The sequence below is a fragment of the Castor canadensis genome, chromosome 3, assembly GCF_047511655.1.
Source record: "Castor canadensis chromosome 3, mCasCan1.hap1v2, whole genome shotgun sequence".
NCBI classification, from domain to species: domain Eukaryota; kingdom Metazoa; phylum Chordata; class Mammalia; order Rodentia; family Castoridae; genus Castor; species Castor canadensis.
The window spans coordinates 91,442,673-91,457,964 of NC_133388.1; the positions used below are offsets into that span (position 1 = coordinate 91,442,673).

The 15,292-nt window shown below is 47.6% G+C and overlaps 1 protein-coding gene across 11 annotated transcripts in view; it reads left to right on the forward strand.

The window, feature by feature from the left end:
* Tep1 (telomerase associated protein 1) overlaps window positions 1–15,292 on the forward strand; it is a 41,278-nt gene that overhangs the window by 14,472 nt on the left and 11,514 nt on the right. For all 11 annotated transcript variants that reach the window (XR_012446249.1, XR_012446252.1, XR_012446250.1 and 8 more), the window contains exons 11-34: window positions 85–175; window positions 379–565; window positions 4,136–4,304; window positions 4,784–4,942; window positions 6,048–6,125; window positions 7,016–7,146; window positions 7,646–7,705; window positions 8,329–8,490; window positions 9,081–9,257; window positions 9,499–9,619; window positions 10,415–10,539; window positions 10,794–10,907; window positions 10,999–11,116; window positions 11,223–11,417; window positions 11,532–11,707; window positions 11,784–11,940; window positions 12,070–12,249; window positions 12,693–12,785; window positions 13,017–13,149; window positions 13,305–13,455; window positions 13,701–13,834; window positions 14,007–14,095; window positions 14,445–14,559; window positions 14,955–15,195. Coding sequence is in view for 7 of the 11 variants with exons in the window: in XM_074068465.1 (XP_073924566.1) it covers window positions 85–175; window positions 379–565; window positions 4,136–4,304; window positions 4,784–4,942; window positions 6,048–6,125; window positions 7,016–7,146; window positions 7,646–7,705; window positions 8,329–8,490; window positions 9,081–9,257; window positions 9,499–9,619; window positions 10,415–10,539; window positions 10,794–10,907; window positions 10,999–11,116; window positions 11,223–11,417; window positions 11,532–11,707; window positions 11,784–11,940; window positions 12,070–12,249; window positions 12,693–12,785; window positions 13,017–13,149; window positions 13,305–13,455; window positions 13,701–13,834; window positions 14,007–14,095; window positions 14,445–14,559; window positions 14,955–15,195 (3,356 nt within the window). In the remaining 4 variants the exon portion in view is untranslated. The remainder of the gene's footprint in view (window positions 1–84; window positions 176–378; window positions 566–4,135; window positions 4,305–4,783; window positions 4,943–6,047; window positions 6,126–7,015; window positions 7,147–7,645; window positions 7,706–8,328; window positions 8,491–9,080; window positions 9,258–9,498; window positions 9,620–10,414; window positions 10,540–10,793; window positions 10,908–10,998; window positions 11,117–11,222; window positions 11,418–11,531; window positions 11,708–11,783; window positions 11,941–12,069; window positions 12,250–12,692; window positions 12,786–13,016; window positions 13,150–13,304; window positions 13,456–13,700; window positions 13,835–14,006; window positions 14,096–14,444; window positions 14,560–14,954; window positions 15,196–15,292) is intronic.

Consider the following 15,292-nt stretch of genomic DNA (forward strand, 5'->3'; position numbering starts at 1 on the left):
GCCTGCAAACCTAGTAGAGTGGTTGCTTCATTGTCCTGGATCCCTGGTTCTCTAGATGCTCATGACCCCTCCTTTGCTTTTCAGAAATCTGTGATCCAAAGCCGGCAGTTTCCATTCAGATTCCTTAATGCCCATGATTCTATCAATAACCTTGAGGCTCAACTCAGAAATAAAGGTACTCTCTCCCTTCTTCCAATGCCCATTTGCCTCTCACATCTAAATGACACAGCTGCTCTGATATTTTTAGTTTCTTGTCTTGTAGACTAGGGTGTGGGGTGGCAGAGGTCAGATAGCTGTCAGTCCTAAGAATGTACTTGTGGTGAGATAAGAAAAGGGAATAGAGGTGACCTGACTCAGTGCTTACCTATCACCCTGCAGCATTGCCCTTTCCTTCCAATATAACACTGGTGAGGCAGATAATGATTAGAAACTCAAAAACTGTCAGGAGGCCTGCCAATCCAAGGCACCTTTGCTACCTGAGTCGTCGGCAGCTTCGGACAGCAATGGTGATACCCGTGATATACAAGCAGCTCAAGCGGGAGAAGCTGAAAATACACAAGGCCAGGTGTGTGTGCCGTGCGGGAGCCAAGAGTGGGCAATTGGTGGTGTGCTGGAGGGGCTGAGGGTTGTCTGTCTGTGGTGATAGTCTTGTCAGCCACCCCAGTGGCTCAGACCTGCTTGGTGTCTTCAAATCCTGTCTCTAAGGTGGAGATCGTGAAGCCTTTGCTGTGTTATACCTTTGACTGTTTGATTGGTTCCCTTAGACTCTGTAGTCTGTGAACAGCTCCCTTTCTTTTAGTGAATGCTGCTGTCCTCTCTGACCTGCTTTGGTTTCCTTCTTGTGACAAGTGTGTTTTTCTTTTTGTATTTTTGACCCATTCACCTCTTTTCTTTTGACATACATGTGAAGATAGTTATCATCAAGCAGGTTCAAAGACAGACAGACAACCTGATCTGTAGGCTTGCTGAGGTCTCAGGTCCCTATTCTTTGAAGCGTTGCAACAGTGTCTTATATCCATTGTCACCAGACAAACAGGACTCATCTAACCCTCTAGTAGGATTCAGTGACCAGAAATATAATCTTTTGAATCAGTGGCTGACCACAGGGCCATTTCCGAGGCAAGCACAAGGCGCCAGTCTAAGCAGGGGGGCTGTATTGACAGTATGGTTAGCCACTTCCATGTGTGGTTATTTAGCTCTTAAATTGCTGCTGGTCTGAGTTGAGACAGGCTGCATATTGAAGACAGTATGAAAAAAGGACACAAAATACCTCATTTACATTTTTTGTATTACTTACATGTTGACATGAAAAAGAAAAATGTCTGCCAGGCACGGTGGCTCACCTCTAATTCTAACTATCCAGGAGGCAGAGATCAGGAGCTTCACAACTCAAGGCCAGCTCAGGCAAAAAATTAGTAAGATCCCATCTCAGTCAGTGAGCTGGGCATGGTACTGCATTCCTATGATCTCATCCATCTCCTTGGGAGGCTGGCTCCCTGGGCAAAAATGCAAGACTTTATATGAAAAATAACTAACAAAAAAAAGTCTGGGGGCATGGCTCAAGTGGTAGGCTCCTGCCTAGCAAGTGGCAGGGTCCTGAGTTCAAAATTCTATATAAGAAAAAAAGTATGTGTATGTATAGATATATATATTTACTTAAGCAAAATGTAGTACTAAGTTAATTGCAATTTCACCTATTTCTTTTCACTTTTCCTTTCTTTTCTTTTTTCATTATTAGGGATGGAACTCAGGGTTTCACACATGCTAGGCAAACATTCTATCATTGAGCCACATCCCCAGCCCTTTAGACGATTTTAAATTATGTGTGTAATTTAAATTTAGTATAATGAATTATAATTTAATTGGAGTGGTGGTAAGACTACTGAGTTCTCTAGATTAAAATATATAACGAGCCAGGTGCTGGTGGCTCACGTCTGTAATCCCAGCTGCTTGGGAGGCTGAGATTGGGAGGATTGTGGTTCAAGGCCAGCCCAGATAAACAGTTTGTGAGACCCCACCTCCAAAATAACTGGAGCAAAGTGGACTGGAGGTGTGGCTCAGGCTATAGAACACCTGCTTTTCCAGCACCTGCTTTGCAAGCTTGAAGCCCTGAGTTCAAACCCCAGTCCCACCAAAATTAAAAAATATATATGTAATGAAAAAGTTTAAGTTTAAATACACAGGTAGTTAGGATAGGATAATTGACGATTGTAAAATTATCTAGGGCAAGGGTGTAACTTGGTGTTAGTATGCTTGCCTAGCATGTGTGAAGGTCTGGGTTGGAATCCTTGCATGGCAAAAACAAATAAACAAAACAAAACAATCAGCATTGTAATCCTTGCTACTCAGGAGGCAGAGATCAAGAGGACTGCAGTTTGAATTGAGCCCTGGGCAAAAACCCTTCACTATAAAAGGGCTGGTGGAGTGGCTCAAGTAGTAGAGTACCTGCCTTGCAAGCGTGAGGCCCTGAGAGCAAACTTCCAAAACTCAAAACAAAAACAAAACAGTCTACTAACTAGATTAAATGATTATTTACATTTTATCACATTTCCTTTATTGATCTGTTTTCTCTTTTAAAAGATGATCATAAAACAAATGCCAAATAATATGACACATTTCCCTCTCCAAGTAACAAAAATGGACATTTTCTTATGTAATCTGAGTGTTACTGATGTAACTAACAAATTGAAAATAGCTCTTTTTATCTAGTCTCTATTCAGATTTCACAATGTTTTATTAAAATCAGGAATGAAACAAGGTCTAAACATTGCACTTGGTTGTTACATCTTTAAATTTCTTAGTCTTTGTATTTATGTCATTGACTTGCTGTGGAAGCCAGGTTCAGGACTCCACAAAATGGCCCATCTTCTGAATTTATCTGTCTCCTCCTGGTGTCCCCTAGCTTGTTTTTCTATTTTATATCACGTGGGCATTAACTCTAAAGGCTTAAGTGCATTCAGATTTACTTTTCTTTTTTTCGGTACTGGGGTTTGAACTCAGCCTCACACTTGCTGGGCAGGTGCCCTACCACTTGAGCCCTTTTTTTGTGATGAGTTTTTTGAGATAAGAGTCTCTTGAACTATTTTGCCCAGGCTGGCTTTGAACTGCTATCCTCCTGATCTCTGCTTCCTGAGTAGGTGGGTAGCCTAGTCTCTTTCTCTCTCTCTCTTTTTTTTTTTTCTTCTTGAGTCAGGGTCTCACTATATAGTCCAGGGTGGCCTCAGACTTTCCCTCCTCTTGTCCCTGCCTCCCAACTGCTGGGATTATAAGTGTGAAGCACCATGCCAGGCTACTTTTTTTTTGGTGGTACTGGGGTTTGAACTCAGGGCCTCACACTTGCCAGGCAGGCACTACCATTTGAGCCATTCCACCAGCCTTCCAGGCTACTTCTTTCTCATTTATTTGCCAGTTTTTAGATAAGGAGATAGTATTCCTTTTCCTCTTCTTTTCCTTTTCCTTCTCCTCCTTTATTTCTCCTTTCTCCTCTTCCTTTTCCTCCTATTCTCCCTTCTCTCTCCCTCTCCCCCTCCTTCTCCCTTCTCCCTGCTTCCTCCTTCTTTCACCCTCTTCCCCAAACGGGGTCTTGCTATGTAACGGCGGTCTTGCATTCACCATGCTCCTGCCTCTGCCTCTCGAATATAATATTTGTTGTTTAAAATTCAGTTTATTTATTGTTGGCACTAGAGTTTGAGCTCAGTTCCTCACACTTAACTAGGCCAGCACTGTGCTACCTGAACCACTCTACCAGCCCTAAAATTCAATTTTAAGTTTAATTTTAAGTTAGTTCAGTGGTAGAGCATTTACCTGGATTTGATCCCGAGCACTGAAAAAATTTTAAAAATATGAGGCAGTTAATCTTGCCTCATGAAGTATATTAATGTGGAAGTGTGGCAATCGAGTGGCTCTCCAGGTGACTTCCCCTCTCCTGCCACAAGAATGGATTATGAGAGTCCTGTGATGGGGCAGAGGGAAGCTTCTATAGCAGCAGTGAAGACAGGCTGTGGAAGGATGTGGCACTGCAGAAGAGGGAGGGAGAGGATTCAATACTTGATTGACAAGTTATCTTCCCATGCATCTCCATGTGGCTAGCAGACAAGCCCCTGAGCCCCTGTATCTGTGTCTTTCCTGCCCGCAGACAGTGGAATTATGATGCTGAGATGCTGGATCGGTATCGCCAGGCCCTGGAGGCAGCTATGAACCTCTCTGTGAAGCACAGTCTGCCCCCACTGCCAGGCCGCACCCTCCTGGTCTATCCAACAGATGCTGATGCAGACAAGCTGTGTCCCAAGAGCAACACACAAGGGGTAAAAAAAAAAAACATCATCCAAGGGGTTGGAAAGATCCTGGGGGTCCTTGCTAGACCTGGTTCTCCCAGGGAAACACCCAGACTGAAATAACATGGATTTGCTTCCAAGTGTCATCTTTGATTCCCTAGGGATAATTCCTAGGATTGTAGTCTTAATCCTGTTTTTGGATTATAATTCCAATGTTTCACATTTGGTTGGTATTTAATACTCTCTAAATTTCTATCCCCTCAAATATGTCTCATATTCACCTCACTATGATCCAGCATTGGATCTGGGAAGCCATTCTGGCTTCTCCCTGGCCCTGGCTCTGGCCCAGCCAGCTCTTTTTGAGACTGCTGAAGCTGGCCCCTCGTAGCTGGGACCTCGTGCCTTTTGCATTTCCCCAAATCAGTGGGGATGTTTGGCCTCCGGAGCTGGGTGAGCAGGGGAGGATTCCAAATGGGGAGCGTTACTTCATCCCAGGCTTGCCCTGTCAGCCCCCCTTGAACTATGTGCTGCTGCTGATTGCTATGATGATGGCGAGGGCTGAGAAGGCAGAACTCTTGCTGTGTGGAAGAGGAACTGTGAAGACTGCAGTGCTTAAAGCAGAGGAAGGTATCCTGAAGACTGCCATGGAGCTCCAAGCCCAAGTCCAGGTCAGATGCTCATCCCACCATCCAAAAGTACATGAATGCACACAGGCCTGGAACTGCCCAAACAGTAAAAGCATGAACAGCTAGGTGTAGTATGGCATGCACGTGGGAGGCTGAGGCATGAGGATCGTGAGTTTGAGGCCAGTCTGAGTGGCATGGTGAGACCCTATCAGAAATAATTAAAAAAAAGAAGCATAGCTGTATACAGTTCTGAAGATCCCCAACAGACTAGTGCTTCTATTGATTATATTAGTCTGTTTTTCATTGCTGTAATGAAAAATTGGAAGCAGGCTAACTTTATAAATAAAAGATTTATTCTGCTCATAGTCTTGGAGGTTGGAGGTTATGGCACCTGGCATCAGCTTGGCTGTGGTGAGGACCTTGTGACAGATGGGTGGGTGAGAGCACACATGGGAAGAGAAGGTCATATCACATCCTGAAACAGGAATTGATTTATAGGTCAAGCTCAGACTTTTATAACAATTCACTCTTGCAAGAACTCAAGGGTCTAAGCTGAGCTAACTTAGTACCTTCAGAGAACAAGAACAGCCAGCCATTGGTGGCTTACACCTGTAATCCTACCTACTCAGGAGGCAGAGATCAGGAGGATTGCAGTTTGAAGGCAACCTGGGCAAATAGTTCACAAGACCCTATGTCAAAAAAGTCCTTCGTAAAAAAGGGCTGGTGGAGTGGCTCAAGGTGTAGGCCCTGAGTTCAAACCCCAGAACCACAGAAACAAACAAACAAAGAAACAAACAAAAAACCAAGAACAGAAGAATAGTTTCCCTTGGGCCTCCCCCTTGGCCCACCTCTCATTTTTTGGGGGTGGGGTTCTGGGTTTGAACTCATGGTCTACTCTTTGAGCCACTCTACCAGCTCTTTTTTTGTGATGTGTTTTTTCAAGATAGAGTCTCTCGAACTATTTGTCCAGGCTAGCTTTGAACTGTGATCCTCCTAATCTCTGCCTCCTGAGTAGCTAGGATTACAGGTGTGAGCCACTGGTGTCCAACTCAGTACATGAACCCTTGTGGAACATATTCAGATCATTTCCTAAGCAGAGCATTGATCATTCATGTACAACCACATCACAGGAGTCTTTTTCCTTCAGGAGTTGGAAGAAAAGGATGAATGGTCTTTGCTTACTTTTGGGAAATACTTGCTGTCTCTGGCTGTCCAAAGGGTCCCTGTGAGTACTGCTCAGTCCCCGTGGAACTCCCCTCCCCACTACTTTCCTCTGCAACTGCTGCTTCTCATTCCTGCCCCTCAAAGCTGATCTTTCACACTGTACAGTGTGCACATCAGCTCCCTCTTCTCTAAAGGCCCTACTCCGAGCTGTGGTGGCAAATAATGATAAATGGAAAAATCTTGGTTAATGGCTTTTACTACTTTCCATGATATAAATAGTCCTGCTGTGACTGAGTTCAAGCCAACAACATTGTATCACTGAACATAGAGTTGGGAAGAAATACTTAGTAGCAATGGATTGCATACCATTGGATTGTGGAATATTGCTGGAAATGTAAATGAACTCAAGTAGGTAATAGTAAAATGTAGTTAGATAATTAGGAAATGATAAATTGAGAGGATTTATTACCTTTGTCTTAAATATAGTTAATTAAAAAAATTTTTATGTGTTGCTGGGAATTGAATCCAGCTCCTTATACATGCTAGGCAAGTGCTTTACTTTGAACTATACCTCATCCTTTAATTTATTTATTTTTAAGGTTACACAATTCAATGTTTAAAATGGCCTTGTTGCCTGGAGGTGTACCTCAGTAGTAGAGCACACTGTTAGCATGTGCAAGGTCTAGTGTTCAATCCCCAGCATCAGAAAATAAAATAAATAAGATAAAATGGCCATTTTTAACAACTGGCTCACAAAATTCCTAAAAATGAAACAATCAGCACTTGTGAGCCCAAATGAGCTCGCTGTAGCATGCCATTGCTCTTCAACCTCCAGTTTAATGCATCCCTGAGTCAGGATGTAGTGGTTTCCCTTATCCTAAGTATTCTCAGAAGAGACAACTTCCCACTCTCCTCAGAGTTCTTCTAATCCCCCAATCCTTCATCTTACAGGTGGACAGGGTCATCCTTTTTGGCCAAATGATGAATGAGGTAATGGCAAATGCAGCCAAACAGATTTTCTGGCAGCATGTGAATTCCAGCTGTCTCTTTGTTGGTGTCCTCCTAAGAAAAGCACAATATGTGTAAGGATGCTTATGCTCCCTGCCCACAATCAGAAGATAGTGATCCATACTTCTCTTCTACTCCCACCAAAGCCTGGGAAACTCCCATTTTTTTGGCATCTCCTGTCTCTCTGCCTTCTTAATTCTGTTGCATTTGAGATTCTAGAATCTTCTCTGAAGGCTTCATACCTCTTTGTGAAGGTCCTCTTTAGTCTAGCACATAACCCTATTAAAAGTACAGAGGTGGGATTTCTGTCTTAGGATATTGGGGCAGTGACTGTGTCCCAGGCATTGTTTCTTTGTTTTTGGTAGTACTGGGGTTTGAACTCATGCTTCCTAGCCTCATGCTTCCTAGCCAACTTTTTTTTTTTTTTTGACTCTGGGTCTTAACTGTGTCTCCAATGCTGGCCTGGAACTCAAGGTCCTCCTGCTTCGTCCTCCCGAGTGCTGGGATGTGTGCCACCATGCCTGGCTCCAGGCATTGATTCTTATGCTTTGTGATGGCTTCTTACTTTGCCAGATCACCAAATTTGAATCCCAAAGATGTGACACTCTCAGGCTGTACTGATGGGATACTGAGGTGAGTATAAAATTGACACTGAAGTGCTTGGAAGTTTTATTAGAATGTCTTTAAGAGACTGTACATTTTATATGCTCTCTCTCTCTGCCTTAGCCTTTTATTGTTTTTGTTTTCTCTTCTGCCTTTTCCTTTGTTAGTTTTTTTTTTTGTGCTTCTAAGGTTGAGCTCAGGACTTTGCATTTGCTAGGCAGGTGCTCTACCACTGAGCCACACTGCCAGCCTGGCTTTTCCTTTCCACTCATTTCCTCAGCTCCTCATAGGAAGCCTCAAGCACATTCCCTCTTCCGAAATGTTTGTGGTTGGTGCAGAGCTGATCAGACCCAGACTGGGATGGCCTTAACCTTTACACCTTAGCTCTGCCCAGTTTTCCCTGGCTCAACACAAATCCTAGGATCACTGCACAGGAGGGTCAGGAGCTGGGTTTCTTCTCTTTTCCTTCATCTCTACAGTTCTGTAGTCTTATTTATTTTAAGTCTGTCTTTACTATTTATAGTCATTTTTTTTTAAGGAGCTCTGGGTGGCCTAACCTGGCCATGTCTTTGCTCCCTAGGTTTCTTAGAAGACCTTACTGATTCTGATATTTAGTATACTGCTCTCATTTATTTTGTTGCTATTTATGTTAGGTTCATTGCAGAGCATGGGGCCTCCCATCTTCTGGAACATGTGGGCCAAATTGACAGAATACTCAAGATTCCACCACCCCCAGGAAAGACACAGGTCCTGACTCTCCGGCCACTGGAAGAGGATACTCCAAGCTCCTTGGCTCCCATTATTTCTCAGCATGGGTCAGTCTGTGTTTCTGTGCCTTTGAGAATGGGGAGGGCTCTAGCCACACCCTGACGAAACTGTGACTGACATTCTGTCTGATAAGATGGTACTTGTTCTTTTCCTCAGATTTTCCTCCTCCAGCAGGGGTTTCCCCGGTACCAGATGTCATCAGATTGTGAACCTGCTCCTTTCTGTACTGGACAAAGGAGATCAGAATGTGGGGAGGGCAGTGGGCACTATCACCAGGGAGCCAGAGCTTAGGCAAAGAAAGGCTTAGAAGCACAGGCTCTAATTTTTTCATCCTGGCTTTGCCAAACAATAGCTCGAACTTTAGGTTGGTTGCTTAATTTCCTAAAGTTGTACGTTGGTAATGAAGAATAATGATTAGCTGAAAAAGGAGGGATGCAAGATAAATGGCAAGTGAGGCTTAAATTCCAGGGTTGTACAGTTGAGACCACAGCAGACTATTCTCTGGAGGCCTGAAGGACACCTCCTGCTGTGTGGTGTGGGGCTGATGCCCGGTGCTGAAGGATGTTTGCACTGGTTGCTGTGGATTTGAGAGCGGAACTGATCCACAGACTGAGCCCAGTCCTCTGTTGGCCCCCAGATGGCGCAGCGTCCGACTCTTCATTTCATCCACTTTCCGGGACATGCATGGGGAGCGGGACCTGCTGCTGAGGTTTGTGCTGCCGGCACTGCAGGCCCAGGCAGCCCCCCACTACATCAGCCTTCATGCTATCGATTTGCGCTGGGGCATCACTGAGGAGGAAACCCGGAGGAACAGGTGTGGTGGCCACAGGGAGGTAGGGCTGGGTCAGGGATGCGGGGCTTGAGTGATGGAACCAAAGTGGACAGGGTTGGGGTGGCAGAGGGTTGGGTGGCAGGATGAGAGCAGGGAGTTGCCTTTTGACTGTCAGCCATGCAGCCTGCCTTCATCCTGCTCATTGTGAGCCAGAGCCCTCTTGACATTTGAGCCTGTGTTATCTGACACTGCGTCCCTGCGTGTTCTGTAATCATGTCTGCAGACAACTAGAAGTGTGCCTTGGGGAGGTGGAGAACTCACAGCTGTTTGTGGGAATACTGGGCTCCCGCTATGGCTACATTCCCCCCAACTACAACCTCCCTGAACATCCTCACTTCCACTGGGTAAGCAGAGGCTAGGGAAGAAATGGGTGGGAAAACCACAGGTTGTCAGGAATCCTGGAGCTATTCAGAAGCAGAGGGCTTCACTTGAAGTAAAGCATAGGTGAAGATTCTGTGACAGAGCAAGCCCTAGATAGGGAAGTTCCTTTGAGAAGTGCCTTCGGAGCTGGCAGAGGAATGTGAGGTATGAGAGTAGTGCTGCTTAGGCTTAGCCCTCAGACAGATCTGGGCTCTCACTCTCCTCAGGCATTTGCAGGCTGTGTGGCTTTGTCAGATAGGTTAGCTCAAGGTAACCTATCTTCAGTCTCTCCCCATGTTAAACAGAAGCAACAACATCAACATTGTAGGGCTATTCTGGGAATTAAAACTCCACTTAGCTGGATGTAGTAGGGTACACTTGTAATCTCAGCTACTCAGGAGGCTGAGGCAGGATGATTGCAAATTTGAGGCCAGCCCGTGAACTTGTTGAGACCATCTCAAAATAAAATACGAAGGGCTGAGGATGTAGTTCAGTGATAAGAGCACCTGCCTAGCATTTGTGAGGCTCTGGGTCCAGTCCTCAATATTGCAAAAATAACAAAACAAACAAAAACAAATACAAACACATGCACATTTATGAAAATGCTCAGTAAATGTCAGGTGTTCAGTAGATGTTAGCTGTTTGCTATATTGTATTGTTGGTGTCTGAAGGGAAGAAGGAACATTACTGAGCTGAGGGAGCCCTGTGGCCTTTGTAGGTCTCAAAGGACAGATTGGCATGACTTAGGACAACCTGCCTGCCTTGTCCTCTCCCTGCAGGCCCAGCAGTACCCTTCAGGGCGCTCAGTGACAGAGATGGAGGTGATGCAGTTCCTGAATCGGGACCGGTGCCTGAAGCCCTCTGCTCAAGCTCTCATCTACTTCCGGGATTCCAGTTTCCTGAGGTACCTTCTGTTGCCTCCAGGGTCAAGTCTTTCCCCTTAGAAGGCCAGGCAGGCCAAGTTGGTCCCCAGCATTCAGAGTGCAGGAGGGTTGAGCTAAAAGGGAGAACAGCCCTTTGCAGCCTCAAGTCACCTTGGACCTGAAGTCAGGAGTGCTCCACTTGAGGAGTTCTAGGGTGTCATAGCCATTCTCATGGTTGGTGGTGGGAGGCTGGAGTCTGAGTCTGGCCCATTCTTGGGGTGTCTTTGGTGGCCAGCTCTGTGCCAGATGCCTGGAGACCTGACTTTATTTCTGAGTCTGAAGAGGCTGCACATCGGATCTCAGAACTGAAGAGCTACCTGTGTAGACAGAAAGAGATTACCTGTCGCAGGTGAGCTTGAGGAGGTAGAGAGCACCTGTACAGAAATGTGGTGTGGGGAGCCAGGCCCACTGTGAGTCGGGCTGTGTTCCTTTGCCTACAGGTACTCCTGTGAATGGGGGGGCATAGCAGCTGGCCGGCCCTATGTTGGGGGGCTGGAGGAGTTTGGGCAGTTGGTTCTCCAGGATGTGTGGAATGTGATCCAGAAGCTTTACCTACAGGTCAGTGCTGATGCCCAGAAGGGAGTAGGTGGTCTGGGTAATCCTGGGTGAGAAGTAACTTAGTGGGGGCTCTGTGAGTTTTAGTCACTGTCATATATGCCCTCAGCCTGGGGACCAAATGGAGCAACCAGTGTCCATCCCAGATGATGACTTGATCCAGGCTACCTTCCAGCAGCTGAAGAGACCACGAAGTCCTGCCCGGCCACGTCTCCTTCAGGACACAGTGCAGCAGCTGCTGCTACGCCATGGAAGACTGAGCCTGGTGACTGGGCAGGCAGGACAGGGCAAGACTGCTTTCCTGGTATAAATCTCAGGGGCCTAGGCAGGCAGGAGGGCTGTATGGGCTAAGGAGCTGGGGAAGGGAGCTTATGTGCTTAATGAAACATGACCATGTTTTTATTTCTGTCCCCTGCAGGCATCCCTTGTGTCAGCCCTACAGGCTCCTGATCAGGCCAAGGTGGCCCCCTTAGTCTTCTTTCACTTTTCCACGGCCCGCCCTGATCACAGTCTTGCTCTCATCTTGCTCAGACGCCTCTGTGCCCATCTGCGTAGACAGCTGCAAGAGCCGGGTGCACTTCCCAGTACTTACCGGTGTGTATTTTGCGATAAGCCAGCCTTATTGCTACATCTCTCTCTCCCACTGACCTTGACCTCTCATCCACCACAGAGGCCTGCTGTGGGAACTGCAGCAAAGGCTGCTGCCCAACTCTGCTCAGTCCCTGAAACCTGGCCAGACACTGGTCCTGATCATTGATGGGGCTGACAGGTTGGTGGACCAGAATGGGCAGCTGATCTCAGACTGGATCCCCAAGTCTCTTCCCCGGGTGAGCATGAGATAGAGGTGGGGGTGGGATGCAGGCTGGGGAGAAGGAAGGATACCTCAGCCAGGAGAGGAGCCTTTCTAATATTCTCTGTTTTTTCCACTCCCTTGCTGCTTTGCCCAAATATCATAGTGGGTTCACTTGGTGTTGAGTGTGTCAGCAGACTCAGTCCTAGGAGAGACCCTTGAGCAGAGCCAAGGTGCCCATGTGGTGGCCTTGAGGCCTCTGAATCCTTCTGCCCGGGCTCAGCTGGTGAGAGAAGAGCTGGCACTGTATGGGAAGCGGCTGGAGGAGTCACCTTTTAACAACCAGGTTGGACCTAAGCCAGGGCTGGGAGGTATGTGGGGTAAATCTGGGAGCCACAAGGGTATAGGTGCTGAGGCTGCCAGTCACTTGCACAGACTGATCTTTTGTTTCGCTTAGGACTCACTATAGGGGAATTTGTTAATAACGTATCTGTGGTTCCTCATAAGATCACTCAGATGTTTTTCTGGGATGAATGGCCTCTCCAGGAGGTGTCGGTATGAAGGGATGAGAGAAACTGTGGTTACAGTGGGCTAGACTGAGCTGTGGGAATTTCTCTGGTAGAGTGGCTGTCTGTGGCGTGGGAGGGGTGGTTGTGTCCTGAGGTGATGCCACGGACCTGTCCCCCAGTGGGACTCTCAGAGGAGGAGCCACCTTGCAGTGAGCTTGGCACAGCACTGCAGGCTGTGCAGGCTCCCTGGTCCCCATACTGAGTCCTTGGGTCTTTTCAGATGCAGCTGCTGCTGGTGAAGCAGGGCTCAGGCCTGCCACTCTACCTGCACCTAGTCACTGATCACCTGAGGCTGTTCACGTTCTATGAACAGGTTGGTTGCTCATCATTCTCCTAAGCCCTACACAGTCCCCCTCTCTATTCACCTTGGGCTTCTTAGCTTATCCCCTTTCTCATCTTTTTCCATCTTTGGTCACTATGATCACTCATTCCCCTCCTGCCTCATTGCTACCTCACACTTTTCATCCCTTCCTACTATTTCTACTTCTCTGTCTCCTACCCCACTTGACTTTCCCACTGCCAAAGCCTGGTCTTCTGCTCCCAGGTATCTGAGAGACTGCGGGCCCTGCCTGCCACTGTCCCCCGACTGCTGCAGCACATCCTGAGCACCTTGGAGCAAGAGCATGGCCACAATGTTCTTTCCCAAGCCTTTGCCATCCTTCAGGTCACACATAGTGGTCAGTGGTTGGGGCAGGATGGGAGGCTGAGGGCTTAGGAGTTGGATGACCTTGGTTCAGGTGGGATCTCAGCCAGCAGTACCAGGAGGGAGCAGGCAGCATGGGGATGGGGTCTTCGTGGTTTGGTTTAGACCTCAGAGAGCTTGGGTTTTCAGGTCTGACTGTGGACCAGCTGCATGCAGTGCTGAGTGCATGGCGGTTTCTGCCCAAGGGGACTAAGATCTGGGAAGAAGCAGTGGCTGCTGGTAACTGTGGAGATCCCTACCCCATGGCCCCATTTGCCTACCTCGTCCAGAGTCTGCGCAGGTACAGGGGCCCCTGGCTGAGTTTCTACTAACCTCACTGTGCCTTTCCATCTTTGAGCCAAGGCCCTATATGATCCTCTCTTTATCCCACCCTTCCTTCAGTCTAGCCCGACCTGCCTCCCCAGGCTCTGCTGCTCCAGTTACTGCTACTTGGGGTAGAAATGGGAGCCCACTGCCGTACCAGCATGCTCATTGACAGGATCTTCCCTCTCTTCCTGTCCTTTTCTTTCCTCCTCTCGAGGACAGTTTGCTAGGGGAGGGCCCTCTAGAGCGCCCTGGTGCCCGTCTCTGCCTCCCTGATGGGCCCCTGAGGACAGCAGCTCAGCGTCGCTATGGGAAGAAGCTGGGACTGGAGAACACGGCACACATCCTCATTGCAGGTGATTGTCCCCCTCCCCTAGTCAGCCTGGGCCCTGGGCCAAGACCATCCACTTGTGCTCCCCATCCATTGGCCACCTCACCTGCCACTCCAGGGGGCACAGAACTGCTATAGCATGAGGGATGTGCCCGGGCATGCTGCAAGGCTGAGTCCTTTTCAATGTCTGTTCTTAGCTCAGCTCTGGAAGACATGTGACCCTGATGCCTCAGGCACCTTCCGAAGTTGTTCCCCTGAGGCTCTGGGAGACCTGCCTTACCACCTGGTTAGTCCTCAGACCTCATAGACACCGTTTCCAAAGCAACCTCTGGTGATTCTTAGGCTCACTTTCCCCTTTACCACCGCCGTCATCACCCCTGCTGTTTCCCCCATTGAAGCTCCCTCTATTTCTCTTCCTTCATTTTCCCTGCCTTCCTTCTTCAAGTCCTTCATCCCAGCTCCTGGCTGCACAGGACCATCTTTTTCCACCAGCCTCTTTAACATCCCTAATGAATCTAGTCATTTTTCCCCCTGCAGTAATAGAGATCAAACCAGCGCCTTGCACACACTAGACAAGTGTTCTACCATTGAGCTACATCCCCAGCCCCCTAATGAATCCAATCTGACCTCCCCAGTTCCAGAGTGGGAACCTTGGACTTCTTGCAAAGTTCCTTACCAATATCCATGTGGTGGCTGCACACCTGGAATTGGGTCTGGTCTCTCGGCTGCTGGAGGCTCATGCGCTCTATGGTGAGATAAGTCACTGGGTTTCTTCTCTGGGGATATGGGACTCCTGAGTGTGCTCATGAGGGCCCTGCTCAGGGGAGCTGTGATGGAAAATTCCCACTCCAGCCAAATTCCTGTTCCAGTTGAAAATGGCAAAAGAAAGATCAGGTGATTCTCAGGAGGTCTTTTATTCAGATCTTTCAGGGCAGAGGTTTTCAGACTTTATTTTTGGGCATAAAATTATCTAGGAAACTTGTTCAAATTGCTGATCCTCAGATCCCTAGGTTCTTCTTTCCATGTTCTGGAGTGGAGCCCTAAGCTTTATACTTTGAACAGGTGTTTCTGATGTGAGTCTGTCGCATACTTAGACTCCCCTTTCCTCTCCTTTTCTCCCTTCCCCTCCTCCCTCTCTGTCATAGCTTCTTTAGTTCCTGAAGAGGACCAAAAGCTCCCTGAGGCTGATGTTGCTGTATTCCGTACCTTCCTGAAGCAGCAGGCTTCAATTCTCAGCCAGTATCCCTTACTCCTGCAACAGCAGGCAGCCAACCAGCCTCTGGGTTCACCTCTTTGCTGCCAGGCCCCCCTGCTTTCCCAGCGGTGGCCCCTTCAGCACACACTCCAATGGCTTAATAAACCCCAGACCATGAGGGATCAGCAAAGGTAAGATCCCTGACCTTAGGGCTAGTAAGTCTGCAGAGAATGGCTTCAGCCTTTTCTGAAACTGGAGAAGAAAGGATAGACCAGCATTACCATGGAG